This window comes from Alligator mississippiensis, chromosome 4, assembly GCF_030867095.1.
Source record: "Alligator mississippiensis isolate rAllMis1 chromosome 4, rAllMis1, whole genome shotgun sequence".
Lineage (NCBI taxonomy): Eukaryota > Metazoa > Chordata > Crocodylia > Alligatoridae > Alligator > Alligator mississippiensis.
Genome location: NC_081827.1, coordinates 254,620,143 through 254,647,492, shown reverse-complemented (window position 1 = coordinate 254,647,492; position 27,350 = coordinate 254,620,143). Strand labels below are relative to the sequence as shown.

The 27,350-nt window shown below is 59.9% G+C and overlaps 1 protein-coding gene across 3 annotated transcripts in view; it reads left to right on the top strand.

The window, feature by feature from the left end:
* STK11IP (serine/threonine kinase 11 interacting protein) overlaps positions 1 to 17,634 on the top strand; it is a 30,267-nt gene extending 12,633 nt beyond the window's left edge. For 2 of the 3 annotated variants that reach the window (XM_059727604.1, XM_059727603.1), the window contains 18 exons: positions 393 to 522; positions 722 to 825; positions 1,545 to 1,634; positions 2,773 to 2,814; positions 6,481 to 6,639; positions 6,936 to 7,017; positions 7,110 to 7,472; positions 7,674 to 7,864; positions 8,737 to 8,847; positions 9,440 to 9,635; positions 10,122 to 10,628; positions 11,701 to 11,816; positions 12,000 to 12,097; positions 12,265 to 12,443; positions 12,660 to 12,744; positions 13,474 to 13,562; positions 15,615 to 15,847; positions 16,892 to 17,634. In XM_059727604.1, the coding sequence (XP_059583587.1) occupies positions 393 to 522; positions 722 to 825; positions 1,545 to 1,634; positions 2,773 to 2,814; positions 6,481 to 6,639; positions 6,936 to 7,017; positions 7,110 to 7,472; positions 7,674 to 7,864; positions 8,737 to 8,847; positions 9,440 to 9,635; positions 10,122 to 10,628; positions 11,701 to 11,816; positions 12,000 to 12,097; positions 12,265 to 12,443; positions 12,660 to 12,744; positions 13,474 to 13,562; positions 15,615 to 15,847; positions 16,892 to 17,032 (2,916 nt within the window). In that variant the 3' untranslated portion in view covers positions 17,033 to 17,634. Of the gene's footprint in view, positions 1 to 392; positions 523 to 721; positions 826 to 1,544; positions 1,635 to 2,772; positions 2,815 to 6,480; positions 6,640 to 6,935; positions 7,018 to 7,109; positions 7,473 to 7,673; positions 7,865 to 8,736; positions 8,848 to 9,439; positions 9,636 to 10,121; positions 10,629 to 11,700; positions 11,817 to 11,999; positions 12,098 to 12,264; positions 12,444 to 12,659; positions 12,745 to 13,473; positions 13,563 to 15,614; positions 15,848 to 16,891 lie in introns of those variants that run through there. The other variant, XM_059727605.1, reaches the window with a different exon arrangement.
* Positions 17,635 to 27,350: the final 9,716 nt, after the last annotated feature.

Below are 27,350 nucleotides of genomic sequence, written 5' to 3'. Positions count from 1 at the left end.
GAAATGCCGTTGGTCAGATGCTCTGCTGCCTCTCTCCCCCTCTCCTGTCTTGAAAAGCAGTTCACCCCTTCCAAGCACAAATCTGTTATTAAATTACTTTCTTTACCTTTTATGCATTTCCTGCCTTGCTTTGTTTTGGGCTTAACGGTGGTTAAGACCCTGGGCCCCAAGTGTGTGTGCGCGCATGTGTGCACTTGAATATGGGGGTGGATGTGTAGCTGTGACACTGGGCACAGACCTGGCACAGGTTGCTGTGAAGTGTGTGAGGAGCCTCTGACAAAAGCTGCTGTAGGAGCCACAGTGACTCGGGGAATGCTCCAGCATGGAGACCTGGCCAGACGACAGCTGGCAAGTAACCGTGTTGATTGTGGGACCTCTCTTTCTCTAAACAGACCCTCACAGAGCTGGAGTACTTGAACCTGGCCTACAATTTCCTGTCCAAGGTGCCAAGCCTTGGGTTGTTCAGCCGGACCAAGCTGGTGACTCTGATTCTGCGCAGCAATGAGTTGGACAGTCTTCATGGTGAGCCCAGGAAAAGAAGGAACACGGTGCCAGCCCAGGCACAGGGAGGGCCTGAATCTGCTTCTTCTGCCCTTCCCATCCACAGGGGAGCTAGGACCCATTGCTGCCCAGATCTTGTTGGGCACCTGACCAGTGTAGCCTGTGGGGAGGCAGAAGGAAGGGCTCTGACGTTGGGTTTTATCCTCCCTGGTCTCTGCAGGGGCGGAGCAGCTGGTGAACCTGCAGCACCTGGACGTGGCCTACAACCTGCTGCTGGAACATGCCCTGTTGGCACCACTGTCCACGCTGCATGGCCTGAGAAAAGTGAGTGCGGGGCCTGCAGACGGGGGGTGCCATGGTCTTGGGGGCAGGGTAGTCTCCCGGTAAGAAGGGCAGATCTGGGCTAAATTCAGACTCCAGTCTCTGAGGGGGAAGCTCTAGAGATGTTATGGAGGCGTCCAGTTTTTCTCCAAGAATCCTGCCCCCTATTCAAGTGAAGGTTCCTTCCCTGCGCCCTGCCTGGCCCCCTCTCCCCAGCTGCCTCGTCTGTCCCTGCCCAAGTCAAGTAGCCCTGGGCTGTGCCTGTGCCCTCCTGCAGTTTCCTGGGCATGCATGGGTGTGTATGACCAGGCCTCAGCCCCCTCTGGTGACACACGCGTGGGTATGGACTCCCCACCCCTGCATGCGGTCTGTGCCGTGTTTGCCTGTGGCAGCACCAAGGGCTGTGAGTCCAGTTGCACTGCACGTGGAGGAAAGCAAAGAGTTCCTCTTGTGGGCATCAGCAGGGAGCCACTCTTGAGACGATTCCTGTAGAGTCGGGAATGAAAATGGGAGTTTCTGCAACTCCCGTCTCTCTGTGGACCCACTGTCCACGTCGGAGGGACAACAGGAAGCAGTAGTTCTGGGCTAGCCTCATTGCATCACCAGCTGGAAGCAGCAGCTCATGTGTAGCTCCTGGTGCCCTGGGGCAGGAACTGGGTGTGGGCTAGGACAGGCTTGGGGCAGTCTGCAATGCGGATGACTGATGGCACTGTCTCTCTCAGCTGCACTTGGAGGGAAACCCATTGTGGTTCCACCACAACCACCGGTCTGCGGCCATTGTCCACCTGTCTCCTAGGGCAGCTTCCTCCAACGTGAGTATTGAAGCCACATGCCTCCTGCATGGGCTGTAGGGTCTTTCTGTCGGGGCCCAGGACAGCCAAGGAGAGAAGAACAGGTTGGGAACTGGAGTGCACTGTGCCGGCCTGTTTAGCAAGGGATGTGGGCTGGAGCCATGGGCATTGAACTCTGGTCTCCTGTTTCTAACACGTTCCCTGAATAAGTATGGGAACAGGACCACAGAGTTGAGCCAGGGGTGGTGTCTGCTGATCCTTAAACTCTGCTCCTGCCATGTTTGGAAGCAGGGTACTGTACCTAGCCTGGGCCCTACCAATGGGGTATTCGGGTCTGCCAGGAGGCTATACTGGAGGGATTCAGCCTGCAGCAGGCACTGCCTGGAACCTGTTCTTTGCTGACCCTGGCTTGGCTCTGTCCCTTCCAAAATGACCTGTGTGATCTCCCACTGTTCGGTGATTTCACAGCTTGCATGAGATCACCTGCCCTTCTGCTCCGAAGCGTCCTGCCCAGTTGGGGAGGAGCAAGGGCCTGGGATTATCAGCTCCTTGCACAGCTAATTTTGCTTGGGAACAGTCCAACGCTGTCTCTGCAAAACCTGCCTTGTAATGAGATTTGAGGAGCACTGTCTACTTTGCTGAGCAGAGAAGACTGAGGGGTGCCTGGGTCAGGCTAAGTACTTTGTGTGGAGACAGGTGGATGATGGCACTCTTCAGTCTGGCAGATGCAGGTATAACCAGATCTGGTGGCTGGAAGGTGAAGCTAGATGCATCCTGGCTGGAAACAGGGCACAAGTGTGTGACACTGAAACTGGCAGTGGAGTTTCCACCACTAGTGTTTGTAAATCCCTGTGGGGAGTCTCTTCCTCAGGGAGCTTGATTGAACTGCAGGAAGTGTTACAGCCAAGTAGGAGGGCAGACAGGATTGTAGAGCTCCTTTCCAGCCTTGGGCTTTAGCTGTGATGTCTGGGAACGACTGTGGTTCTAGGCATGCAGGGGTGGCTTTGGCAGGGACCTGACAGCTGTGACCTCAGGGCAGGGATCTGTCTGATGTGGGTGTTGGTGTGGTCGGCATCCTGCCCAGCTGGAGAAAGCTGATGTGGTGAGGCCAGCAGCTTGTGAATCCAGCCTGGCTGACGATGGGTTTCTGTAATTGCAGTTCCTTCTGGATGGAGAGCCACTGTCTGCTGCAGACCTGATGGTGAGTACGGGACCACATGCTGCAGCTTTTTGGCTTCCGGACTTGAGGGGAGATGGGTAGCTTCACTCCCAGATGCCCCTTGTCCTAGAGTTTGCTCATCTGCTGCTTCACCTCCTAAAAGCAGCTCATGCTGGTGCTGTCCTTCCTGGTGACTGGCAGTCCTTGGGGGCAGTCAGCACTGGGAAGGGTGCCCTGTCCAGGAGCAGCAGGAGGTGAGGAGATGCACAGCCAGATTTCCTGGCCCAGACCTGGGGGACCTTGTTCCTTCTCACGGTTGTATAACACGGACTCTGTCTCACAGCAAAGCAGATGTCAGCCCCCTGGAGACAGATGAAGTCAAGGAAAGGAAGCAAAGCCATGCATTTATCTGTCTCACCTGACTGGCTGTGGTCTGTTCCTGCCTCCTGCCCTGGGGAAGGGAAAGAGAGCCTCTGGCTTAGCACACGAGAGCTGCCGTACTGGGGTCAGGGCGGGGTCCCTCCAGCCCAAGCTTCTGCCCAACAGTGGCAAGTAGCAGATGCTTTGGAAGAAGAGTAAGAAATATGTGAAGCGATGCATCCACTCAGGAGAAACTCCGCCAAGCCTAGGGTCAGGGAGGACCGGGTTAGAGAACTTCTGGAGGGATTGGACATGTCCAGATGCTCTCCACCCCAGGGTGTTGAGGGAATTGGCAGGGGTTATCACGGGGCCCCTGGCATGGCTTTACGAGCACTTGTGGTGATCTGGCCAGGTGCTGGATGACTGGAAGAGGGCCAATGTGGTCCCCATCTTTAAAAGAGGGAAGAGGGAGGACCCAGGCAACTATAGGTCTGTTGGTTTTACTTCAATCCTGGGGAAGCAATTTGAGAAGATTATCAAGGAGCACATCTGTGATGGGCCAGCAGTGGGGATGATGCTCAAGGTCAACCAGCACGGTTTCATTAGGGGCAGGTCCTGTCAGACCAACCTGATTGCTTTCTATGATCAGGTCACAAAATCATTGGATGCAGGTGTCGCCGTGGATGTAGTCTTTCTGGACTTTAGGAAGGCCTTTGACACTGTCTCCCACCCCATCCTCATAAAAAGCTAGGTGACCGCGGCATTGATGCCTACACAGTCAGATGGATTGCAAATTGGCTGAGGGGTCGCACCCAGAGAGTGGTGGTGGACAGGTCATTTTTGACCTGGAGGGAGGTGAGCGTGGGGTCCCCCAGGGCTCGGTCCTTGGGCCCGCACTGTTCAATTTCTTTATTAGTGACTTGGACGACGAGGTGAAGAGCAGCCTGTTTAAATTTGCAGACACCAAGACTTGGGGTGAGGTGGGCATGCTAGAAGGGAAGGACAGATTACAGCAGGACCCGGACAGGTTACAGGGATGGGCAAATGAAAATAGGATGGGATTCAATACTGACAAGTGCAGGGTGCTGCACTTGGGCAGTAGGAACCAGTAGCGTGTGGCGGGCCAGTCGGGGGCGCTCCTGCGTTGAGCCGCCCACCTCCCTGCGCCCGACCACCTTCCAGGCTCCGAGTGCCTCCCTTAGGGTGCCTCCCGTCCAGCCGACCCCTTCCCTGGAGCACCCCCGCTAGCCTGGGGTCCCGCTGCCACCATCCAAGGCTCTGGATTCACTTCTGGCTCTGCGCACCTTGGAAAACGCAGGCCTGATCGTCCAATGGGTCCTAGACCCAATACAAGCACTTGGGGCACTTCCCCAAGTCAGGGGCTTATTAGGAAGCCTCCCTTAGTCCACAGACCTAAGGGGCCTCCTTGGCATAATTTAGTCCCACCCCTCAATAAGTCTCCCACACCGGTCACAAAGGAGAACTTTATTGGTTACAGGGGTAGGGTGGAAACAGGGTAAAAGGTAGAGCAATATCATAGAAATCTTACAGGAATATCAAAGGAATCCCATAGAGCAAACCAGGGTGGCTGAGGTAGCCGTTTAAACGCATCTGAGTTACTGAAGCTAAATATCTAGTCTGATCTCGAGTAGCTTACTCACTCACATCGTCCAGAGGTAGTTGTTGTATCCTCTGAAGGCAAGGCACTCTTGGAGCATGCGGTGATGAGGAGAGAGCCAGGCTCAGATTCACCTGGATGACCGCATGGCTAATGGCTGACTGCCCCTTCTTCTTGGACCGAGCCCTTAAATAACCTCTCTGACCTCAGCAGCCCGGTCCAATCGAAGCTGCCAATACTGGCCACAAGCCAACCAATCTCCCCCGCATCCTTGGCTACCTGGGCCCACGCAGGGCCGGGTCTTTCCCCCCTGCCCAGGTGACCAGAGCATCGCCTCCCAGGCGCCAGGCTTTTTTTGTCATGTAGACCAGGTGGGAGATCCCCGCCCTGAGGGATCAACACCAGCCTCCCAGGCTGGCTGAGACAGGTCTCTGGAGAGGGGCACCAAGGGTGGCATTTCTGCCACATAGCATACCTATAGGCTGAGGAACTCCCTTCTTGAAAGCACGTGGCAGAAAGAGATCTTGGAGTCATTGACTCCAAGAGGAACGTGGGCCAACAATGCGTGACAAGGGCTAACTGTACCTTGTCGTGCATCCACAGATGCATCACAAGCAGGGCCAAGGAGGTGATCCTCCCCCTCTGTGGCCTGACCAGTGTCGCAGTTGGAGTACCGCATCCAGTTCTGGGCACCGCACTTCAGGAGGGATGTGGACAGCATCGAGACGGTCCAGAGGAGGCCACTCGCATGATCCGGGGACAGCAAGGCAGGCCCTATGAGGGGAGGCGACGGGACCTGAACCTGTTCAGCCTTTGCAAGAAAAGGCTGAGGGGGGACCTAGTGGCTGTCTACAAACTCACTAGGGGGGACCAGCAGGGTTTGGGAGAGACTTATTTCTCCGAGCACCTCCCAGAGTAACAAGGAATAACGGCCATGAGTGGCTAGAGAGCAGGTTTAGACTAGACATCAGGAGGCGCTACTTCACAGTTAGGGTGGCTAGGATCTGGAACCAGCTTCCAAGGGAAGTGGTGCTGGCTCCTACCCTGGGGGTCTTTAAGAGGAGGCTTGACATTTACCTGGCTGGGGTCACTTGAGCCCAGTTTTCTCTCCTTCCCAGGACAGGGGGTCAGACTAGAAGATCTACAAGGTCCCTTCCAACCCTACATCTATGAATCTCATCAAGCCCTTCCCAGCCACCACAGCTGGAGGTATAGGGATGTCGAGAGGCTGAGACTAGGTCTATGCTCCAGATAGACACATCCTCCGTACATCTGTCAGGTCCAGTGGTTATCAACCTTTCTGGACCCAGGGCACCTCTCCTGAGACTCGAGGTCCCCCTTGGAGCTTGCTAGCTCCTGGCTTTCCCTTGTTTGTAGTAAAAAAAAAAAAAAAAATTAGGTAAGAAAGCAGTCTCTGTTGCAAAGAACTCGGCAAGCCCAGAGCTGGTCAGAATGTTTCTACCACTCTGGATTCCTACTGGCAACCTCTGGGTTTATCTTGTGAATCCTGTCTGCACACTCGACAGTGCTGACATTCAAGGGTGCTGCAGGGTGCCAGGCAAAGGGCCTCAAAGCACCCCAGTTGAGAACTGCAGGCCTAATCCCTTTCCTGAGCCTGGTGGTTCTGGTGGTCCCATGTCCTGCGGTGGCAAGTTCCATGAGTTAGTGGGGGGTTCTCTCTGCCCTTCCTGCTGTGCTCAGCCAGCACCGTTCTCTTCTGTTGGCTCCAGCACCTACCGAAGTCCAGGCAGTTCCCAGCCCAGTCCTCAGCCTCGGAGAAGACCCTGCTGGACCACAGTGCCCGAGGCAGCTCCTGCGCTGCAGACCTCAGTGAGAGCCCGTCCCCAGGGGAGATGCATGTGGCCAGGCTCCCTCGGAAGAGAAACAAGGTGCTCTGGCTGCCGGGATGACTACTCTTGTTTCCTTTGACACGTGGGGGGAAGGGTCTGAGCCCAGACCAAGGATGGCTGGATCAGGCAATGCCCAGGGCTGGTAGCTCCTTGGATGTCTGAGGAAGCCGAGTGCCCAAACCTGTACTGGGAGTGGGGGTTCGGGTCTCTGTGCGTAGGACTAGGCCGCAGTGCTTTGGCCTCCGCAGGGCTGGGACATTGTCCACTCAGATCTTTGTGTTTCCTGTCTCTCTGATGGCTCCTTCACTCGGCCGTGCCTGTCTGATCTCTTGCAGGGAAAGGGCCGAGTGCGAAGGGCAAGCATCTCGGAGCCCAGTGACACGGAGCACGAGTGCCCAGTGCTGCCCCTCTCCACTGGTGAGGCTTCCCTCTCCCCCTGTTGTCCCAGCAGCGGGCACGGGGATTTGCCAATGGTGACTGACTCTGGTCTCTTGGGAATGTCTCTGCAGGCCTGGTCATGCAGCACCAGAAGCAGCTGGAGCGCCTGGACAGCTTCCGGGATCGCTTCGGCACAGACTGGCTGCAGTACAAAAGGCACCTGGAGGAGTGCAGCCAAGGGGACCCTGTGGTCCCTCTCAGCCATTCTGCCAATGACGAGGTTCCCGGCAGCCCAGCTGGCACGGACTCGCTGAGTGGGAGTACAGCTCAGGGGCTGGAGACACCCCTGGGGTCACTGAGGGATGCCTCGCTGCCCTTGGACAGTGCCGGACAGGCACTGGAGCTACCGTTGGAGCGGTCCCCGGGAGATCAGAGGGCAGAGCTGGAGGCAGATGAACTTGTGCTGAGGGAGGAAGAGGAGGAGAAGCCAGAAGGTAACTGGGTGCTCTTTGGGGAAGCCCATCAGCCTCTCTGCGTATGGCTGTCCCCCTCCAGGCCCTGGGTTGCAGCCCAGCACAAGAACTCAGTGCTTGGTGCTCCTCACACCTCATCCCCACCCCTGTTCTCCCGCATGGGGCATGGAGCTGTGCCCCAAGGCTGAGCAGGAGCTCACCTGCCACCCTCTTGCCTGGCAGTTGACCTCTGCCAGCCAGTTTTAGTAAGCCAGATTGAAGGTGACGGGGACCCGGAGCCTGACTGGATCTTCCTGCGGGTCACGGCTCAGCATGTGATCGAGGTAGAGCTGAAGGCAGCCAGAGTCCTCCACAAGCTGGAGTTGAGGAGCCTGCAGAAGATAGAGACCTCCGAGATGAACTGGCAAAGGATGGTGAGTTGTCCCTCCACGTGGCAGCTGCTTGTTTTTGCTGGCGCTCACCAGCATCTCCACCCTCCCAACAGGGAGGAGCCTTGGAGAGATTCCCGCAATCCAGCTCCCCCAGCCCCGGCTCCCACAATCCCAGCTCGTGTACCACTGCGGGGCCTGCATCATGGACCTCTGCAGCATGATGAGCTCGTGCAGTGCCCCCATGTGTGGCTGCCAGACTTCTGTCTGCTCGTGGGGCAGAAGCTGCTTTGCTGAGTGATGGGGCTGCTCTGACCTCCTGCGGTTGGAGCTACATGGGCTCTGCGGGGGGGCGCTGTGTAGGTTCTTCCCTGACCCTGCTGTGACCCAGCATAGCACGGGGGTTAGCCCCTGCCCTACATGGTCTCTGCCAGCTTCCCCTGACAGTGGGTCCAACATAGCGATAGTTCTCCCCTTAGCACATGGCCTCTGCCTTGGCCAACTGTGACAGCATTGTCTGCCAGCTACCACTTGTCTTGGGCTTCCGTAGGACACAGGCCCTTCAGGACTGCCAAGCACTTGTCCCTTGGCAACTAGTTCAACTTCTGACCGCACCCGATGGTCTCCCTGGAGTCTTAAGAGTCTGCTCCGAACATCCTCGCAGCGCGTCGTTCTCACCTCCCGCGCTCCGGAAATGGAGGGCGGCAATGTTTTCACTCCAGCCCTGCTTCCGGCCATCCCGACCATTCTCCTTTGCCCCCCCCCCCCCCTCGAGCCTCATGTAGCCCAGCCTCCAAAGGTCCTGGCTGTCTGAGTCAAGTACCAGAGCTCAGGGCATCAAACAGGCACTGGCTGGCATCTCCTGGCAGGACCCTATGACCCACAGAGCCCATTCCACAGCCATGCTCTTCTTGCAGGACCTGGAGCGCATGTTCCCTGTCCTCACACTGCATTTCAACTACATCCGCAAGGACCGGCAGAGGCGCCGATACGTGGTGTTGGACGATGCGCCAGAGCAGTGTCTGCAGGTGCTGAGGGCAGGGGGGCTGCACCTGTGCTGGGAAGGGTTGGAAGGGTCCCAGTGCCACACGGCTGCCCTGGCCCTCTGGTCCTGGCCATCCCGGTGCTCTCAAGTGCACTTATGTCTGTGCTGCCCTATGGTCTGCCCCTGACAGCCCAGGGGAAAGCACCAGCATCTGTCCAGCAGGTGCTGCGGAAGCTGGGGCAGGGCACTGGGGATCTGTAGGAGGCAGGGCCCAAGTGTAGAGTGATGCTGGGGCGGGGGACAGGACTCCTGGGTCAGTGGGGTTGAGGGGAGGAGACTCTCAGGTAAAGGCTGGAGCGAGCTGTCCTCTGCCTCCTGGGCTCATGTAGGCCCCACAGCCCAGCCGGGTTCCCACTCTCCTCCGGCCGTGGATCCCTGCAACACGCCAAGCTGAGCAGCTGGAGGGTGAGAGGCACTTCTTCCTCTGCCCCAGGTGCCCGGAGCGCAGGGCTGGGTGGGCTCTTGCTTGGAAGCAGTGTCTGAGCCTGCCCGAGATAGGAGCACTGGTTATGCTGGTTGAGCCGGGGGCACCCACTGACTCTCTCTGTTCTGTCTTCCCGTATTGCTGCCTGCAGTGTGTGCTGGGGGTGCTGTCCCCGGCCCTGGAGGAGAACCTGAGACAGCAGGGCCAGGAGAGAAGTTGCACAAAGCTCCAGTGCCTGAAGTGCCAGCAGGAGTTTGCTCAGCCCCCGGCCCCTCGCCAACAGGGCCTGTGTCCCATGGAGGGCAGAGACTACGTGGGCACAGAGGCCCCAACTCAGGTGGATCAAGGTACAGGGCCAAGCCTGGGATGAGCTTGCAAGGACCTGAACAACCCTGGGTCTGGACGGTTCTTGGTGCCTGTGGGCTGTGTCCCTGGGGGAGGTGGCCCCCAGCCCTGTCCTAGATGCTGCTCACGCAGGAGAAGCTGCCAGGTGGAGTGAGGCAGGTTGTGGGCTTCTCCCACCTGAGAGAATAAATAGCTCCCCTGGGTGTCATTTAAACTAAACAACTGTCTTGTTCCACCACTGGAAGTGGGACCAGCCCAACAATCCCTATTTGGGGTGGGGGGTGAGCCTGGCCACAGCTGTCCGATTCTCAGCCAGACTCCTCCAGAGCCAGACAGGATGGGACTTGAGCCAGGGTCTCCACACCCCAGAGGTGCGCTGGATATCGTGGCAGGCCTGGGAGGGGGTGCTCGCAGGCTCTTTGCTACCCCTTTGCAAGGGGAAGTCTGCTGCTGGCCCAGTCTGAGTTCTGACAGAGCCTCTCCTGCAGATGCTGCCGGGCCTGGCGAGCCAGCGGTCTGCCCCAACTGCTCCAGTGACCACGTGGTCCTCCTGCCTTTGGAGACAGTCTCCAGCATACCTCTGCCTCCCCACCGTGACCCAGGCAAGGACAGCCTGAGCGAGGCCCTGTCAGGGCCTGGCCTGCAGGGAGGGTCCCAGCAGGAGGACTTGGAGCCAGCCAGGGTAGAGGTTGCCCAGGGCAAGAAGTTCTACATTGGCATGGAGGACAGCTTGGAGATGGACACCAGCACTAGCAGCAAGACCCAGGAGCTCAGTGGGGACCAGGACAGTGCTGCCCACTCCAGCTCCCGCAGCTCGGAGGGGGACTACAGCCGGAGGGAGCACGGCATGAAGAGTCACTACTCCTCCCTCAGCCGGACAGACACCAACGGCGGGAGCCTGATGGGTAGCTACCGCTACGGCACCTCCCGGGCGCCCACCCCCTCCCAGCTGTCCCTGAACTCGGAGTCCGAGGAGACCTGGAACCTCAGTCCCCGTGAGTGGGAGCGGCAGGGGCCAGGGTTTGTGCTGGGCCTGCTGACAGCTGAGGGGAGGAGGCTGCAGTCTGCGGTGGTCTCTGGGGAGAGGGTGGCACTTCAGGAAGGATTGGCGCAGAAGGGACTTCCACGCCCGGCAGAGAACAGCTATGGCCGGGGAGCGCAGGACTCGGAGCTGCTGCCAGTGCTTTGTGGCCTGCTTCTGAACCCCGGCACTGTGTGTGTGTGTGTGTGTGTGTGTGGGGGGGGGGGGCAGGGCCAGGGCCCAGCTGCTCTAGAGTGGGGAAGTCCCAGGCATGTGAGTAGCTTCCCCTGGCACGAGATGATTTCAGCAGACACCCGAGGGACATGGTGGCCAGCAGCCTGGGCTGGCGTGGAGCATTCTCTGGTGGGGGGTGGCAGCACCTGCCCTCCGGTATGAGGGCATTGCCCAGCAGCACACAGGAGCTGTTGCAATGCGCTCCTGCAGTGGGTTACCAGCTGCCTCTATGCCTGTCAGCAGCTATCCCTGTATGAACTGAGCGGTGAGCGCTGTTCCCCATGGGACTCCAGATTGTGTGAGCCCTGGCTTCCCATGCCATGTGCCAGAGCCCTTCTGCCATGGCTCTAAGATGCCTGGAGCAGCTGGAGACCTAAAATCCAGCCCCTGACTTGCCCGCCAACATGCCCTCTTCTAAAAAATTACTGCCCTGGGACTGGGAAGTCCTCCTGGGCATTGGACACTGCAGCCTGACATCCCGTGCATCTCTCCCTGCTCTGATTAGGGCGAAGGGCAGTGGTGCTACCCTGCGAGCGACAGTTGCACAGGTGACCTGGGAGGGACCCTCTCTGGGGAGAGGAGCATGGGAGGGAGGAGGTCCCTGCAGCTGGCACCCTCCCCCTCGGAGGCAGTCCTGGAGTGGGTGCTGTGGCAAGAAGTCCCTAGGGTCTACTGCAGGACTGGGCCGGACTGGACGAGAGGGGCCTCCCCACTGCCCCAGCACTGCTCCATTCTGGGGCCTGTTCTAGGCCTTCGGCCACCTTTGGGACAGCCCTGACCCATCCCCACTGACCCACCCTCTGCCCCTGCAGCAATGACGGGCATCCTGAGCCCACAGGACCTGCACGCTGTGGACCATCGCCTCAGACTCTACCTGGACATGGACATCTTCGAGGAAAACGTGGAAGAGTTCCAGTGCTTCCTCAAGGTGAGGCGATCCACCCCTGTCTTGCTGTCTGCCCTGCCGGCTCCCGTCTGCTCTGCGGGTGTGGGAGGGGTGTGCAGGTCTCCCCGTGGGGCTGGTGGAGAGAGGGAGTGTCTGGGCCACCCAAACAGCTGGGGCCAGGGGGCTGGGATGTGGGTGTGACCTGCTGTCTGCCGCTCTGTCCAGGTGGCCGTAGTGAAGTTTGGCCGGCCTGGGGAGTTCCCTGCACTTGTGGTGGCCTCGGATCTTAGGATTCATGTGCTGGAAGTTACAGGGGAGATCAGGTGAGGAGCGAGGCCGCGGCAGTAGGTGGGAACCCTGGGAGTCTCCCTGCCGTCTGAGTGTGTGCTTGGGGCCCTGCCCGTGCTACAGAGGCCCCTGTGGGAATCTGGGGTGTGGGGGGAAGAATGGTGGAGGAGCGAAGAGACCACAGCGGTCTCTTGGTGTCTAGGGGCCAGCCCACGGACTGGCTGACAAAGAGCGACTGCCATGCCCTGTCTGACCTCTGCTACCTGGAGATGGGGCTGGGCCGCCAGAGCCTGCACATGGAGTTTGAGAGCCCAAAGGCCTCCTACAACCTCCTGATCCGAAACCAGCACCGCTGTGACCAGTTCCTGCAGTGTCTAACGTGTAAGAGCTTTGGGGCAGAGGGGAGCTGGGGAATGGAGCAGGGCGGAGGGGAATGGGGCGCAGCCTTGGTGCTCCAGGCAGGAGGTCTGCCCTTCTGGCAAGAGGCTGCTGCAGGGCAAGGGTGGTGACCCTGTTCCCTGCCAGCACGTTCTCTCTGGTCCTCTGCTGCTGCCAGAGGCCAGAGCATGGGTTCACTCTGCCTCTCTGCTCCTCTAGACCTCGTGCAAGAGCTGCCAGCCAAGAGCAGGAGCCGAGTGACGGAGATCCCCGTGGTCCAGATGAACCCGCAGCATTGGCTGTGGTGAGAGCAGCCTGGGGGGGCACCTGGCCTGGCTCTGGTGAACTGCAGCATGCTCAAACCACAGCAGCCAGGCTCTGCTCTCTGCTGCCATGAGCGCGGCACCTTCGATGTGCCTGCTTCATGTTCCAGGCCCACTGTGGGCGCTGGCTCCCTGCGTGCTCCCCAGGCTGCAGTCGAGGGAAGGGGCCCCAGAAGGTGGATGCCCTCACTGCACTGGCAGGCTTCTGCCAGCAGCTGCCATGCAGAGCAGCCAGTGCATGCAGGCTCCCACCTCACCATTGGGGAAGTGCAGCTGCTGGTGGGAGTGCTGCAGCTGTCAGGAGGCCTGGGCCAAAGCAGTCTTCTGGTCAAGTCTGGAGCTGGCATCGCTGTGCTGGGACAGGGAAGGGCCCATGGCCAGGCAGCATGGGGCCTGGGCTTCCTCAGCTCTGCAGAACTGACTGAGACCAGGGTAGAGAGCACGGCAGGAGGCGGCAGCTGGAGCTGACGGGGCAGGCACAAGGCTGGAGGGAGCCCTGAACAGGGAGGCTTTGAGTCTCCAGTGGGAGGACACCAGTGGACCAAGGCATGTGTACATGCATGGGGGAGCAGGGTGGGGTGGGGGGAGTTCAGCTGCCGTGTCCAGCAGGGGTGGTGGGGGTGGTGAGCTGGGAATGACCAGGACGTGATGTAGGGACAGCGAGCAGGTGGTGCCAGGTTCCCTGCCTGATGTGCCCCCATCTCTTCCAGGCCCTTTTTGGACTGCAAGGCCCTGGACTCAGCAGCTGGAGACAGCACAGCCCCTGGCTTCTTCTACCTGCTGGCCTACTTGATCCAAGGTACAGAGCTCTGCAGCGGCACAGCTGGCCAGATCTTGCCCAGAGAGCAGGGTGCGGGGGGAGAGGGGCATGGTGAGGCTACAGCCAGCAGCAAGGTGCCCTATATGAGCCCAGGGGGTGAGGATGATCTAGGGGCAGGGGGTAGGTAGCAGCGCTGCTTCATCACTGTCCTGGACCTGCTGCAGCCCCCTCAGGAGAGGCCGATGGTCAGGGGCTCTGTTCTCAGGGTGCTGTTTAGTTCACTTAGAGCATGGTGCTATGACACTGAGGTTGCAGGTTTGATTCTCCAGTTGGACTCTATGATCTCTTGGAGTCCCTTCTAGCCTTACTTTTCTATCATGACTACTTATAAGGCTTTGGTAAACTGGGGAGGGGGGAGAGCCCCAGGTGTGTGTGAGGCAGGAGACCAGGCCCTGACAGATGTGGGAGCTGGTTCTGTCCCAAGCCCAAGGTGACTGGACCAGTGCTTGGGGGACCTCAGTGGGGAGTGAGAGCATCGGGTCGTGAATGGCCTCTCCAAGACCATCCAGTCCAGCCCTGCCCTGGGGCAGGATCTGTGTCTTCAGCCCCTCCCTGGCCCGTGTTCGTCTCAGCTGTTCTGAAAATTCCCGTGGAGGTGGCTGCATATCAGCCTGCCAGGGCTGAAGCACTGGCGCAACCCCCTGACTGCTGGGGAGAGCTTTGCCGTCCTCTCCCTCTGCAGATCAGGCTTCCTCCAGGTGTGCAGAGCCAGCGGTCGCTGTCCTCTCCAAACACTGGGAGACTTGTGTTCCCTGCAGGCTGTTTTCTAGACACGGCAAAGCTACTCGGGCTCAGCCCAATACTCTGTTTGTGCGCCGGAAGGAATTTTCCCTCCTGGTCGGATTGATACGGACCGGGGGGTTTTGCTTTCCTCTGCATCAGGGGCATGGCTTTGGCCTAGCGTGTCAAGAGCATAAACAACCTTTTATAGAAGCTGGACGTCGGCCGCTGTAGTTCCCCTGCCTTCTCTGTGGGAAGTCTGGGTGTGATGTCAGGGGTGGCGGTCATCTTGCATAGCGTTGAGATGGTGGGTCGGACAGGGCTGATCTTGCCTTGGGCAGGGGTTGGACTAGACATGACCTCTGCAGGTCACCTCCAGCCCCACGGCTCTAGCATCATCTGAGACATCCAGTGCCCTGAGCCTCACCTCAGGCTGTTTTCTGAATGTTTTATTGGTGTCGCTGTCCTCTGCACTTGCTCCCATGTCACTGCCCCGAAGGACTCCAGCTGAGGCCTTGCCTGAGCAGAGCACAGTAATTGCTGTCCCCGCCACTTGCCAGTGATGCTCCCAGTTTCCCTTTTTGGCAGCAGCCTCCTGTGCAGTGGGTGTCTGATCTCTGTGACCCCCGTTCTCATATGTGGCGCTACAGCCAGGCCAGCTGCTCCCTCTTTTGTGCCTTGGGTTCCTCCTTCTCACGTGTCATCCTCCATCGACCATCACCTTGTTGCCTTTTGGGTCATGTGCCCCATTTTCCAAGGCCTCTTTAAAGGCCCGGTCAGAATGTGCAGCGCTTGCAGCCCCTTCCAGTTGCTCCCAGTTTGATTGGCAAGGAAGTTCCATGAGCCAAGGCTGTAGCCAGACAAGTTCCAGGTGGAGCAGAGCGCTGCTTTGAAACAGCAAGGATTATGAGTGACTGCGAGTGATGGATTGATTGTCTGCGTGTTGGACTCTCCAAGTAGACAGAAGCCTCTTGGAAAGTCTGTGACCAAATCCAAGGTGTTGGCTTTGTGCACAGTGCTAGTGAGCTCTCTCCTAGGATGGAGCAGGGTGGAGGGGTCCGAGCCCTGCCCCTTGCGCTCCAGGGCAGGTGGGAAGAAATGTCACACCCCACCCCTCCATGTGGGAAGTGGGGCTAGGTCCTGTGAACATCTGGGTGCTGGGGGGTCCCTTAGGAGTGTAGCAGCTGGCACTGGGCCCACTGCAGGGCTGGGGAGTGTTGGAAGTGGTGTGTGATGACGGGTCCCTGCGTGGCCAGCACCTGGTCTGTCTCAGTTACACCCCTCCTCCTTCCCCCTCCTCATCCTCCCCAGGTGCATCTGCCTTCCCGGTGACACTGCTGAGCACACGCAGCACTCTCTTCCTGCTGGAGGAGAGTCACCAGTGGCAGCAGGGCCAGCCTCTGTCGGGGGGGGCAGACGGGGAGATGGAGCCGGAGCTGGAAAGCGGCGTTCAGGTGAAGGAGAAGCAGCCCCTCAGCAACATCAGCAGCATCATCACCTACCGCTTCTCCCCCTGCAACATCAAGCTGATGCTTTATGACGAGGTAAGCAGGGGGCTCCCCTTCCCCACCCCCATCCAGGCTCGGGCTGCTGCTCCAGGGTCTTGGGCTAAAAGCAGATGTTGCATTGTTTACACACGCCACTTGGAGGGCAACTTAATTAGCCCTGTTGTCCCCCAGGAAAAGGCACTATCTCAGCACTTCCGAGGCGCCTGCTTTATGTTATGTGCATTGTGCAATTCAGCAGTTAATTGTGCAATAAATTTAGATCAGTCACATGTGCAAAATAATTTCCACACCATGAAACTGAGGATTGAGCTGTAAAAAGAGTCAGCCAGCTAGAGCTAGTGCTTGATGTATGTAACAGCTCCATGGCTGGTTTCTGTCCAGTTTTCATTTGAACATGTGGCAGGGCCTGGAGGGACCTGAAGTGGGACCAGGGGCCTTGTCAGTCTATGGGATCCCAGGGGAAAAAGCCTTGTCCTGGGCAAAATTTGGTGTCCTAAGGCTGCCCTGTTTCAGCGCAGCCCTCCTGCCATCGTGGCTCCATCCTGTACCCTTGCGCCGCTGTAGTGCAGGGGCCTCTCAGGGTTGCTGTGTTAAGGGCACCCTCGGGCAAGCGCTCCCCCAGCCAGTGGCTCTCAACCTCGTGGGCCCTTCCATAGCTCTTCTGAGTAGAGCAGCAGCCAGTTTCAACCCCTCCTTGCAGTAGGGTGGGGAATCAGCCGAGCAGGAATAAGCTTGAGCCTGCACTTACCTGCTTACTTACCTTCTCTTTCACCTCTCACTCCCTGGTTGTGAGAATCACTGCTCTGAGCCACTGTCTCGGGCCTGTCCATGTTCCCAGGCTCATCCCAGGCCTCCCTGGTGCACAGGCTGGGAGTGTGGGCCCTGGCACTGGGCCCCATGTGGCTCAGGGTGGGAGGAGATGGCTTGCATGGAGTCATGGATGTCACCAGCTGATGGTTGCTTCCCCAGCCGAAGAGCGGGGTGGACAGACCTCATCCTGTGAGGCTGGTGTAGTGGGTTTCACAGCAGCCATGGAACTGAACTGTCCTGACCACCCTCCTCCACTCCCTCACCCTCCAGGTGCTGAAGGTGGAGAGCATGTGGCACCTCCGCGCAGAGTGCCCCGAGCTGCTGGCCGAGCTGGTGGAGTGGATCCGTGGCCCCTGGGAGGAGCTGTTCTCCATCAGGCTGCGGCAGGTGGTGCACGAGGCGCTGGAGTGAGCACGTTGGGCATGTGGTGGCCGAGAGACCCCTACCACGTCCTGCACCCCTGCTTCTGGTGGGTGGTGGCCCCTGTGCCTTCCCCCCCCATGGGCAGCACCAGCCTCCTTCAGTCCCGTCTGCTCCAGGTCCATGGGGGCAGCACTGAACGGCAGCCTGGCAGCTTCTCACAGCCCTGCTTGAGGGCAGTAGTGACCACCCCAGTCACTTCCTACCTGCCCGATGGGGGCAGAGCCAGTGGGAACTGGGAAGATGGGGCCAGGGAGCATGCTGTGGGGCCAGGCAGTGGCAGGGCCTGGTGCTCTCTTCAGGCTGGGCCCCTGCTGCCTATTCACTGGGCACAGCACTGTCGTCTTCTCCCTGCTGCTGAAACCCCCGGTAGCTTCGTGCTTTGTTCCTCGGCTCCCGATGAGCCTAGCTGTGCACAGGGCTCTGGCTTGCTGCTCGAGGGGCCGTGTCCCCTGTCCTGGCCAGGCCCTGTGCTCAGGGTCTCCCACAGCCTATGTTAGGGAGGGTGAGGGTTTGCTGGGCAGGACAAGAGCTGTTTATTTTAAATGTGAGTTTTATGGTTTTCTATTGTAATAAAAGCTTCTATTTATCGAGCTGTCGGTCTGCCCCCTGCACCTCTTGCTTCCCTGCTTGGGGCTGAAGCCTGTGGTACAGGTGCACCTGGCTGGAGACCTACCAGGAGCCACAGGATGCTGCAGGCTGGGGGTGGCCAGGGCAACAGGGCATGTGGCCATGGAGCTGGGGCAGATGCAAATGCCCTGGGCTAGCAGCGGGGATCACTGGGCTCCTGCACGTGCCACTTCCAGTTCTTGGCCCATCCCCAGTGCTGCACCCCTACTGTGCTGCCTCCTACCCTCTGTTCCAGCATTGCCCTGATGACCTTCCCTGCTCTCCCCCTGGGATGGTGTGGGGGGCAGGAGCACACAGGCCAGGTCCCTGTCCCCCCCTGGCCTGGGGCAGAAGTCTGCTGCTCCTTGCAGGGGCTGCAGGGAAGGTAAGAGCTTCCTGCCAGGGCCAGTGTCCTAGCAGCTCCCAGTCATCTCTGCTGCTGCACCTGGTGTTTGTCCACAGATCCAGCCGAGACTCTCCCTCTGCGCACGTCCTCCTAGCAGCAGCTTATAGGCTTTGGTGGCATCTGGGGCACATCCTGGGGCTGGGACTGAGTTGGGACTGGCAGGGTCTCAGCCTTGCTCTGTCCAGGCTCTGACTTGCACTGCCTGTGTGCACGGCACTGTGTGCACATGGCTTCTTGTGAGTTGCTGCCTCTGGGGCATAGGCACCCAGCTGTGCTTCACTGGTGTCACCAGGCGCAGAGAGTGGTGGTGGACAGGTCATTTTCATCCTGGAGGGATGTGGGCAGTGGGGTCCCCCAGGGCTCGGTCCTTGGGCCTGTACTGTTCAATGTCTTTATCAGCAACGTGGACGAGGGGGTGAAAAGCACCCTGTTCATATTTGCGGATGATGCTAAGATATGGGGAGTGGTGGGCTACAACTAGATCTAGACAGGTTCCAGGGGTGGGCGGATGAGAATAGGATGGGATTCAATACTGACAAGTGCAAGGTGCTGCACCTGGGGGGGAAGAGCCAGCAGCAGACCTACAGGCTGGGGAACTCCCTTCTCGTCAGCACAAAAGCAGAAATGTATCTTGGAGTCATTATTGACTCCAAGATGAACATAGGCCTCCACTGTGGGGATGCGGTCAGGAAGGCCAACCGCACCTGGTCATGCATCTACAGATGCATCACGAGCAGGTCCGAGGAGGCACTGGTCAGGCCACAGCTGGAGTACTGCATCCAGTTCTGGGCACCACACGTCAGGAGGGATGTGGACAGCATGGAGAGGGTCCAAGGAGGCCACCCGCATTGTCAGGGGGCAGCAGGGCAGGTCCTACGAGGAGAGGCGACGGGACCTGAACCTGTTCAGCCTTCACAAGAGAAGGCTGAGGGGGATCTAGTGGCCGTTTACAAACTAGTCGGGGGGACCAGAGGAGATTGGGCTAGACCCTGTTCCCCCAGCACTACTCGGAGTAACTGGGAATAACAGCCACAAGCTGCCTGAGAGTAGGTTCAGGCTGGACAGCAGGAGGTGATACTTCACAGTCAGGGCGGCCAGGATCTGGAACCAGGTGCTCGCCCCTACCCTGGGGGGCTTCAAAAGGAGGCTGGATAATCACCTAGCCAGGGTCGTTTGACCCCAACATCTTTTCCTCTCGTGGCAGGGGGTCAGACTTGATGATCTGCTCAGGTCCCTTCCGACCCGACCAACGATGAACCGAGGTGCTGCAGTCCCCGGAGGAGTCTTGAGAGCCTGTCATGGGGGGGTGGGGGGGCAGCGTCCGCCTCATGTGGTGAGCAAATGGGATCCATGAGAAACCCAGAGGTTTTCCAGTAAGAAGGCAGTGGGTCACAAACATCTCACCTGCTGTGCTCTTGGTCTTGCCACTTCCTTTGCAGCATGAATTTTTTTTTTTAATTACATTTTTCATGTTCCATGTCAAATTAGCCGGATCAAATCTGAATCCATTTGAATCATGCAAGAACCGTATGTGGCCCTGCTACTGGCAAGTATCCTTCATCCTAGCCTGGGGCTTCAGATACTTCCAAATCCATTGGCAGACACCCTACGTGCAGGCTCAAGCCCAGAGGCCTGGGGTTCAGATGACCCCGAGTTTTGCTTGCCGTGTGGGCACAGGAGCAAGCTGGGGAGGAGTCTCCCCTTTCCATAAAGTTGGCGTGTGGCCGAGATCCTCCCACTGGAAGCGGGGCAGCGGAAAGCTAACTATGAGGCTCTCGGGAGTCCTGTCGGCAAGCAGACGGGGGTGTGCCCTCTGCTACGCAGTGCCATTTTAAATGCATTTTCGGCTCGGGTATCAGACCGGTGCAGCAGACTGCACTTGATCCTAGCTCGCGTTACTCTAGGCTTTTCCACAGTCAGAAAGCCCGTGGAAGCTCAGCATGGCTGCTCCCAGGGACGCCTGGAGCTGGAGGAGGCTGAGAATCACTGAGCTAGGAGCCCATGGCTTTGTCCCCAGACACAGCTGCTTGTGACCTCAGCTTGTGAGCCTCCGTGGGCAGCCCTGTATGAGTGTGTTTGGGGACAGATGCTGCGTGTGGTCCCCCTCCTGCAGGCTGCTCCTTTCGCCGGGGCCTCAGCTGCTGGCAGCGAGCCCCCCTCGCCACCATGCATCCCTAGGGGCACTCCTATGCTGCAGCAGGCTCCTGCCCCCTCCACGGCTGCAGGACGTCCATGGCTCTTGTGCTCAACCCCGTCCTGTCCGGCAGGAGCCTGCATGTCCCGAGGCCTGAGGGCTCTTGGCACTTGTTCAGTGCTGCTCCTCTGTGGCTGCAGCCCACGCCGGCAGCGCCTGCACTCTCCTCCCTGTCCCGCTCACCTCCCGCCTCCCCGCTTCTACTCGTAGGCCCTCGGCTGTCCCCCGTTATCTGGGTCTTGTGTGCTTGAGACTGGGGCTCCGCTGCACCGGCCTGGAGCCAGGGCTCAGTATCCCCAGGCTCCCTCGTTAAACCATTGGCAATTAGTGCTCCCAGGTAGCGGCTCGCTGGGGCCAAGCCAGCTCTGCTAGCTGACTCACAAGGGCGTTTTGTTTTAGCTCCAAGTCTCCAGCCACACTCTGCTGCACCACCTCTCTCCTAGGCTGCCCACGGCCACCCACCCAGGCACCGAAATCAGCCCCAGCCGCGGAGCTCAGCCAGGTGGAGGGGCAGGGGCAGGGGTAGGGCCCTTCCTTGCCCTCGTGGCATCCAAGAACAGCAGGGCTGGCAGGGGCCTCGCAGGGTCACGCTAGTCCAGCCCCAGCTCGAGGCGGGGTCGCCCCTGGCCAGCCTGTCCCAGCCACGGCCTGTGCCCCTGCTCGAGGATGTTTCCAGGCTTGGAGCCACCACCGCTTGCTTCTCCAGGTGCCTGCCCCGGTGCTCGGCCACCCTCGTCCCAGCCGGCGCTGCCCTGCTGCTCCTAGGCCTGTGCCCTGCAACCACCGCACAAAGCCCAGCTCCACTGGCTGTCCTAGGCCTTCGGGGAGAGATGGACCCCTTCCCTCCCTGTCTTCTGCAGCCCCAATGCCCCTTGGCCCTTCCAGCCTGTGCTCGCAGTCAGCCTTCCCTTGCTTTGCGCTGGACTTCCCAATCTGGCCACGGCCTCCTCGACCCGGGAGCCTTGTCCCCCGCCAGAGCGCCGCAGCCTGAGTCTCCCCTCGGTGTGAAGCAGCGGGAGCCCAGGCCACAGCTCCTGGGGGCCACGGGCTGGTCCAGCCCTGCTGCTTCTCCCTGGCTCTCCACTGCTCGCTCTTGGGCTCTCCAGCAGCCGCTGCTTTCCCTGCAGCGAGACCCCAGGCTCTGCCTTGCTGGCGCTGCCCACCCTCCTCCCGGGCTGGAGCGTGAGCAGCTCTGGCCTGTTGCCAGCCAGCCAGCCTCAGCTCCGGGTGCAGCGCCCCGGCACAACTCGGGCGCCTGAAACGCTCCCCCTGCGTCTGCCCTGGCCCCCGGGGCCTGCAGCCCCGTGCACAGAGCGCTGCCCCTTGGCTGCACCCTGCGGTCGGCTGCAGCTCCCTGCCTGCAGGCCCCGGCGGGCGGCCTGAGCAGGGTGCAGGGCAGGGGCTCTGCCAATGGCTTCAGGCCACACAAAGGGGCTTTGTCTGCAGATCAATGCGCTGGGCGGGCAGGGCCCCTCCCAGCTGGGCAGCTGGACAAGAGCGGGGCGGCTGGCCCCAGGCTGGAAGGAGCTCCCTGGGAGCCCTCCCTGCTGAACCCAGCCCTGCTCCCCCGCGGTGCAGGGGAAACACCATGTATCTGGGTCCAAGAAGGCAGTTTTCCTTGAGGCGTGGTTTAGTACCGGCCGAGGTGTTGGGGCTTAAAGCTCACTGTATGGAAATGCGGGGCTCCTCCCTAGCTTGTCCCTGCAGCCACATGGCTGAAGGCAAGTGAAACTTAGGGACGGACATCCAAACCCCAAGCCTCCGGGCTTGCGCCTGCACGTAGGATGCCCTCCCAAAGACTTTGGAAATATCTGGAGCTCCTGGTGAGAGTAGAGGATGTTTGCCGGTTGTAGGGTCACTTACGGTTCTGGACTGACATGGATTTGCACTCGATTGCCTGATTTGTCTTGGAACATGAAAAATTCCTTTAAACCCCCCAAAACTGCTGCTGGGGGAGCTGAGTGTGCGTGCAGGGGGCCGGGGTCCACAGCAAGGGGCGAGCGGGAGCCGGGGCTGTTCTCCCAGCTCCCCGCTGGATTTTCAGCGTGCGTTCATTCTGGTGCGCAGTTGCTGTTTGGTTTCTCCTTGCTGTTTGGAGATCTTTCTGGAACCACCTATCCTAGCCTTTAAACAAGCACCGAACCTCACTCACCCCATCACCAGAAGCAAACTCCCTATGACCCAAAGTACACCCAACGGATCCAGGCCATGCCAGGAGAAGAAATGCAAAACCTGCCACCACACCTCCAGCACCCCACAGCGGCACCGTCCCATTCCTGGGTCTTGCACCTTCATCAATCTACCGGATACAAAACATCACGGACTGGTATAGACATTGGCTTATGACACATTACAACCTGCCTGACAGTCTGATTCACCAGGTCCCTCTGACACTTGTCTTTCCCCCCACCCCCTTTCTCCCCTCCCCTCCCCTCCCCTCCTTTTCTCCCCTTTGTTTTCCTAATTTCCAGCTATTTCCTCTGTCACAGCCAGCCTCTCTTCTACCCTGTATTGCTACTCCTGTAGAGCAGTCTCCCTTACTCACCTTTGGCTTTCCTCCCTCCCCCCCACTTCTTTCTCCTCACTTCCTTGCTCTATCTTTTCTTGTCCTAATTTCCACCTGTTTACCGTCTCACTGACCTCCTACCACACTTTTAGCTTCTCTCAGTCTTTGGAGTCTCAGAGCAGCAGAGACTCCCATGCCTGGGGAAGGGTGATTGCACCCACAAGCTTGCCAATAACTTTTTTCCAGCTACTCACTTGGTCTGATAAAAAATATCACATCTACCAAAAGAGCCTTGCCTACCTCTGTCCTTAGACCAACATGGCTACAACCAAAAACCCAGCTGCCTTGCAAATGTAGATGAAGGCCCGGGGCAGGGGAGAGAAGCCCCGAGGGCCTGGGCTGCTGCTCCTCCTACTCCCAGCAGCTGCCATTCAGACCCCCAGGAGCCTGAAGCACCTCTGCCTGAGCGCTTGGACGGCAGCCCTAGGCTCTCCCGATTGCCACCATGTGCCTGGGACTCACCCCCAGACGTGGTGAAGGTGGACGCCAGGAGCAGTCTCCTTTCTGGCGACATCCTGAGTTGGGCTGGTGCTTTGCTGGAGGCTCCAAGTCCCCTCCGAGCCAACCTGGATGCATTTTTCCAGGCCACGGCAGAGATGCCCCCAGAGGACCGGGCCCCCAAAGGCAGCCCAGGAAGGGCTGAGGCAAGCCCCGCAGCCGTGACCCCAGAGAGCCAGAGGCCTGCTCTGGCTCCAGCCCTGGGTCCCGCCCTGTTCCCGGAGCCTCCAAAGCCTGCTCCAGTTCCTGCCTGATTTCCGATTCTGGTCCTAAAACTTCCCAGAATTGTTTTCACCAGTATGTGGTCTTCGAAGCCTCGCTGCTCTTCCTGGCTCTTGCTGTCCGCATTTTTGCAGCTGCTAGAAGAGGAGCAATTGATCTCCTGTGATCTAACACGTGGCAAAGTCCTCAAGTGGGATCAGGGAAAACGCACAGGGGTCAAGGAGAGCTGGCGCTCTGCCCTGTCTCCACTTCCAAGCTTCACCCGTCCCTGGTGCTGGATGTTTCGGGGCGTGTGATCTGGTTTTGGAAGGTCAGGGCTTGGGGCAGGTGGAATGAGGCACCCCATAAATTCATGGAGCAACAAGTCCTGCTTCCCCCTCCCCAGTGTTTGCTAATCCTGGGTGAGGTGTGGCCACACTGCCCCCAAACTCAGGCCCTTTGCAGGGGCAGAAGAAGGCTCTAGGAATTAGGACGTGTCTTGTGGTAGATGGGATGTTTGTCAGACACGGGGTGACGGTACAGGAGTCCAGGAGCTGAGAGGAGAGACAGCAGGTCCGACGGCCGGGGCAGAGAAAACACTGATTCAGCCCCTAGGAGGAGTGTGAAGGGGCAAGGATGTGCTAATGCCGGGGAAGGACAGGAGAGCGGGGAGGTTGTCTCTGGGGAGTCCAGAGCAAAAGGCACAGCCAGTTTCACTGGGGCATGGAAAGGCAAGACAGACGTGTGTGAAATTTCCAGCTCAGATGTTAGGAGGAACAGGGATAAAAGCGAGGTGGGAAAGATGGATCCGTTGCCAGCGCGAGCTCATCCGCTGCAGCCAGCCAGCCAGGGCAGCCACAACCCCTCGCTAGCCCAGCACACAGTGCTGTGAGCAGCTGCTTGGCGCAGGCACGGGCACGGCTGTGTGGGCGCAGGCATCGACGAGGACTGGAACAGCGCTATCCGTGCGGAGCAGGCATTGTGTCAGCACTTGAGTGCTCGTTTGAAGTGTCTGCACTACTGCCACTGGCCTTTGCACGCCGTGGCGCACACACGCATAGACCCACAGACTCTGAGCGCTGGAAGAGACTTTGAGGGGGGTCACATCTAGTCCAGCCCCCTGCTCCAAGCAGGATCAGCCACAACTACATCATCCCAGCCAGGGTTTTGTCTAGCCGGGGCTTCAAACCTCCAAGGATGGAGACTCCCCCACCTCTCCGCGGAGCCTGTCCTAGTGCTTCACCACCCTCCTGGCAAGAGAGTCTTTCCTAATATCCAACCTCAACGCCCCTTGCTGCAGCCTGAGCCCATTGCTCCTTGTCCTGTTATCTGCCCACACTGAGACCAGCCCAGCTCCATCCTCTTTGCAGCCCCCTGCAGGGAGGTGAAGGCTGCTATTGAATCCCCCTCGGTCTTCCCTTCTGCAGACTAAGCCCAGTTCCCTCAGTCTTTCCTCCAAAGCCATGTGCCTCAGCCCCCCCAACCATTTTTGTTGCCCCTCCACTGGACTCTCTCCAATGTGTCCACATCCTTTCTGCTGGGGGGGGGGCACAACTGGACACAGGACCCCAGATGTGGCCCCCCCAGTGCTGAGTAGTGGGGAAGCATCACCACCCTTGATCTGCTGGCATCGCTCCTCCCAATGCAGCCCCAGATGCCGGCCGCGGGTCCTTCCCTGCAGAGCTGCTGCCCAGCCCGTCACCCCCAGCCTGCCCCGGGGCAGGGGATCGCTCCCTCCTCAGTGCAGGACTTTGCACTTGCCCTTGCTGAACCTCAGGAGATTCATTTTGGCCCAGTTCCCCAATGAGCTGAGGTCTCTCTGAATCCCAGCGCTACCCTCCAGCGTATCTACGACTCCCCCCAGCTTGGCAAGGTCATCTGCAGGCTTGCTGAGGGGGCATCCATCCCTTCTCCCACACCCACACACCTGGCCCCAGGCCTCCTTCTCTATCTGAGACCCTAACCAGGTTTTAAACTTTTCCTCCCTCGCCCACGACAAATCCCACCCTGGATCCCATGTGTCTGGAGCACATGACTGTGCACACAGCTGTGCGTTTGGACGGCTGCGTGCAGGAAGTCAGCACTTGCCAGTACGCGCTGACTGAGTAAAACACACAGGCTGTGCGTCTGTCCGGGGCCGGCTCTGCTCCATGGAATCAGAGGAACAAACCACACAGGAAGCCGCAGCCACAGCCCAGTTCTGCTCCCGGCTTTCATAGTGTCATAGTTTCACAGTTGGTCGGGTCAGAAGGGACCTGAGCAGATCTTCAAGTCCGACCCCTGCCCTGGCAGGAAAGCATGCTGGGGTCAAACGACCCCGGCTAGGTGTCTATCCAGCCTCCTTTTGAAGACCCCCAGGGTAGGAGCCAGCACCACTTCCCTTGGAAGCTGGTTCCAGGTCCTAGCCGCCCTGACTGTGAAGTCGCGCCTCCTGATGTCTAGTCTGAATCTCCCCTCCGCCAGCTTGTGACCATTATTTGCTGGGCTTTGCTGGGCTGAGCTGGGCAGCACAGCCACCCTGGGCCAGTGCACCCACAACGCCCTGGAGGCCTGGGTGCACCCCCGGGGCTCTACACAACTCCCCCGCCAGACCCCTCCAGCACGGCCCCCTACAACACGGGGGGTCCTGCCCAGCCCTCAGGGCAGGAAGCATGGTCCCTGCAACCCCGTGGGGCTGGGGGAGCAGGTCTGCTGTACTCCCGTGGGCACCCTCCTGGGGGGCGGAGGGGGAGCCGGAGCAGTGGCCGGCTGAGACCCCGGGCTCCAGGACAACCGCCCGAGTGGGGCAGGTGGAGCTACTCTGGGCAAGGCCGGGCAGGGCACCCACGGGAGGACAGTGTTCGAAGCCGCTCTGCCTCAGTGCAGCCCAGCCGACAGCAAGGAAGTGGCCGAGAGCCCCTTCCTCCCAGCGCAGCCCCCTGAGACCTGCTCCGGGCTGTGGCAGTGGCAGGGGGTGGCAGGGTCCTGGTCTGCCCTGCCCCGGGGGGCCTGGCCCTGAGTCAGAACCGGCCCAGCACCGCGTGACTCACGGGGCCTGGGCCAAGCCGGCGCCACTGGGTGCCAGCTTATCACCCCGCGCGTGTGGGTGTTTGCACAGCGCTGGAGCCCTCGGTCCGGCCTGGTGCCGTGCACACGCTGCGGGACACGGCCGCCTCGTCTGGGCGCGGGACCAGGCAGCACCGAGCTGGACAAGCAGCTGGGAGCGCGGCACAGGTCACGCCGGCCGGGGTCTGCTCGGGCCCGGGGCTCGTCTGGGCCTGCAGGATTGTTGGGGGTTATTTGGGCAGGAGCGGCCCCCCAGCCGTGAGTACACGCGTGTGCCCCTGTCCGGCTGGGACCCGCGCGAGGCGGGAGCTGAACACGGGGCCTGGGTGGGGGAGCCGGAGACCCGCGCTCGTCGCGCTGAGCCTCAGCCCCGGCACCCCCGGGACACGGGACCCGGCACCCGGGGCACAGGACACGGCCCTGGCAAGCGGCAGGGCACTTGAGCCGCACCTCGGCGCACGCCCGGTGCGGGAGGGCGGGTGTGCACAACCACGCGCGCACACACAATGTGCATACACACACGCGCGCACCCCCCGCGGGCACGACGGCGGTCTCGGGACGGGGTGGCGGGTGAAGAACGCGCGTGGCGGGGCGGGGTCGTGGCCGGGCCCCGCACCCCTAGGGCCGGCGCTGCGAGGCGGGCGGGCGCTGACACACCGGACACCCCCCAGCCCCCGCGGCTCACGCGGTCTGTGAGTCAGTTTCCCCGCCGGGGGGGCGGGCGCCGCCCCGCGCAGGAGCTGGGCCGGCCGGCCGGGGCCCCGGGCCGGGGGGCGGGGCGGGCCGGGGC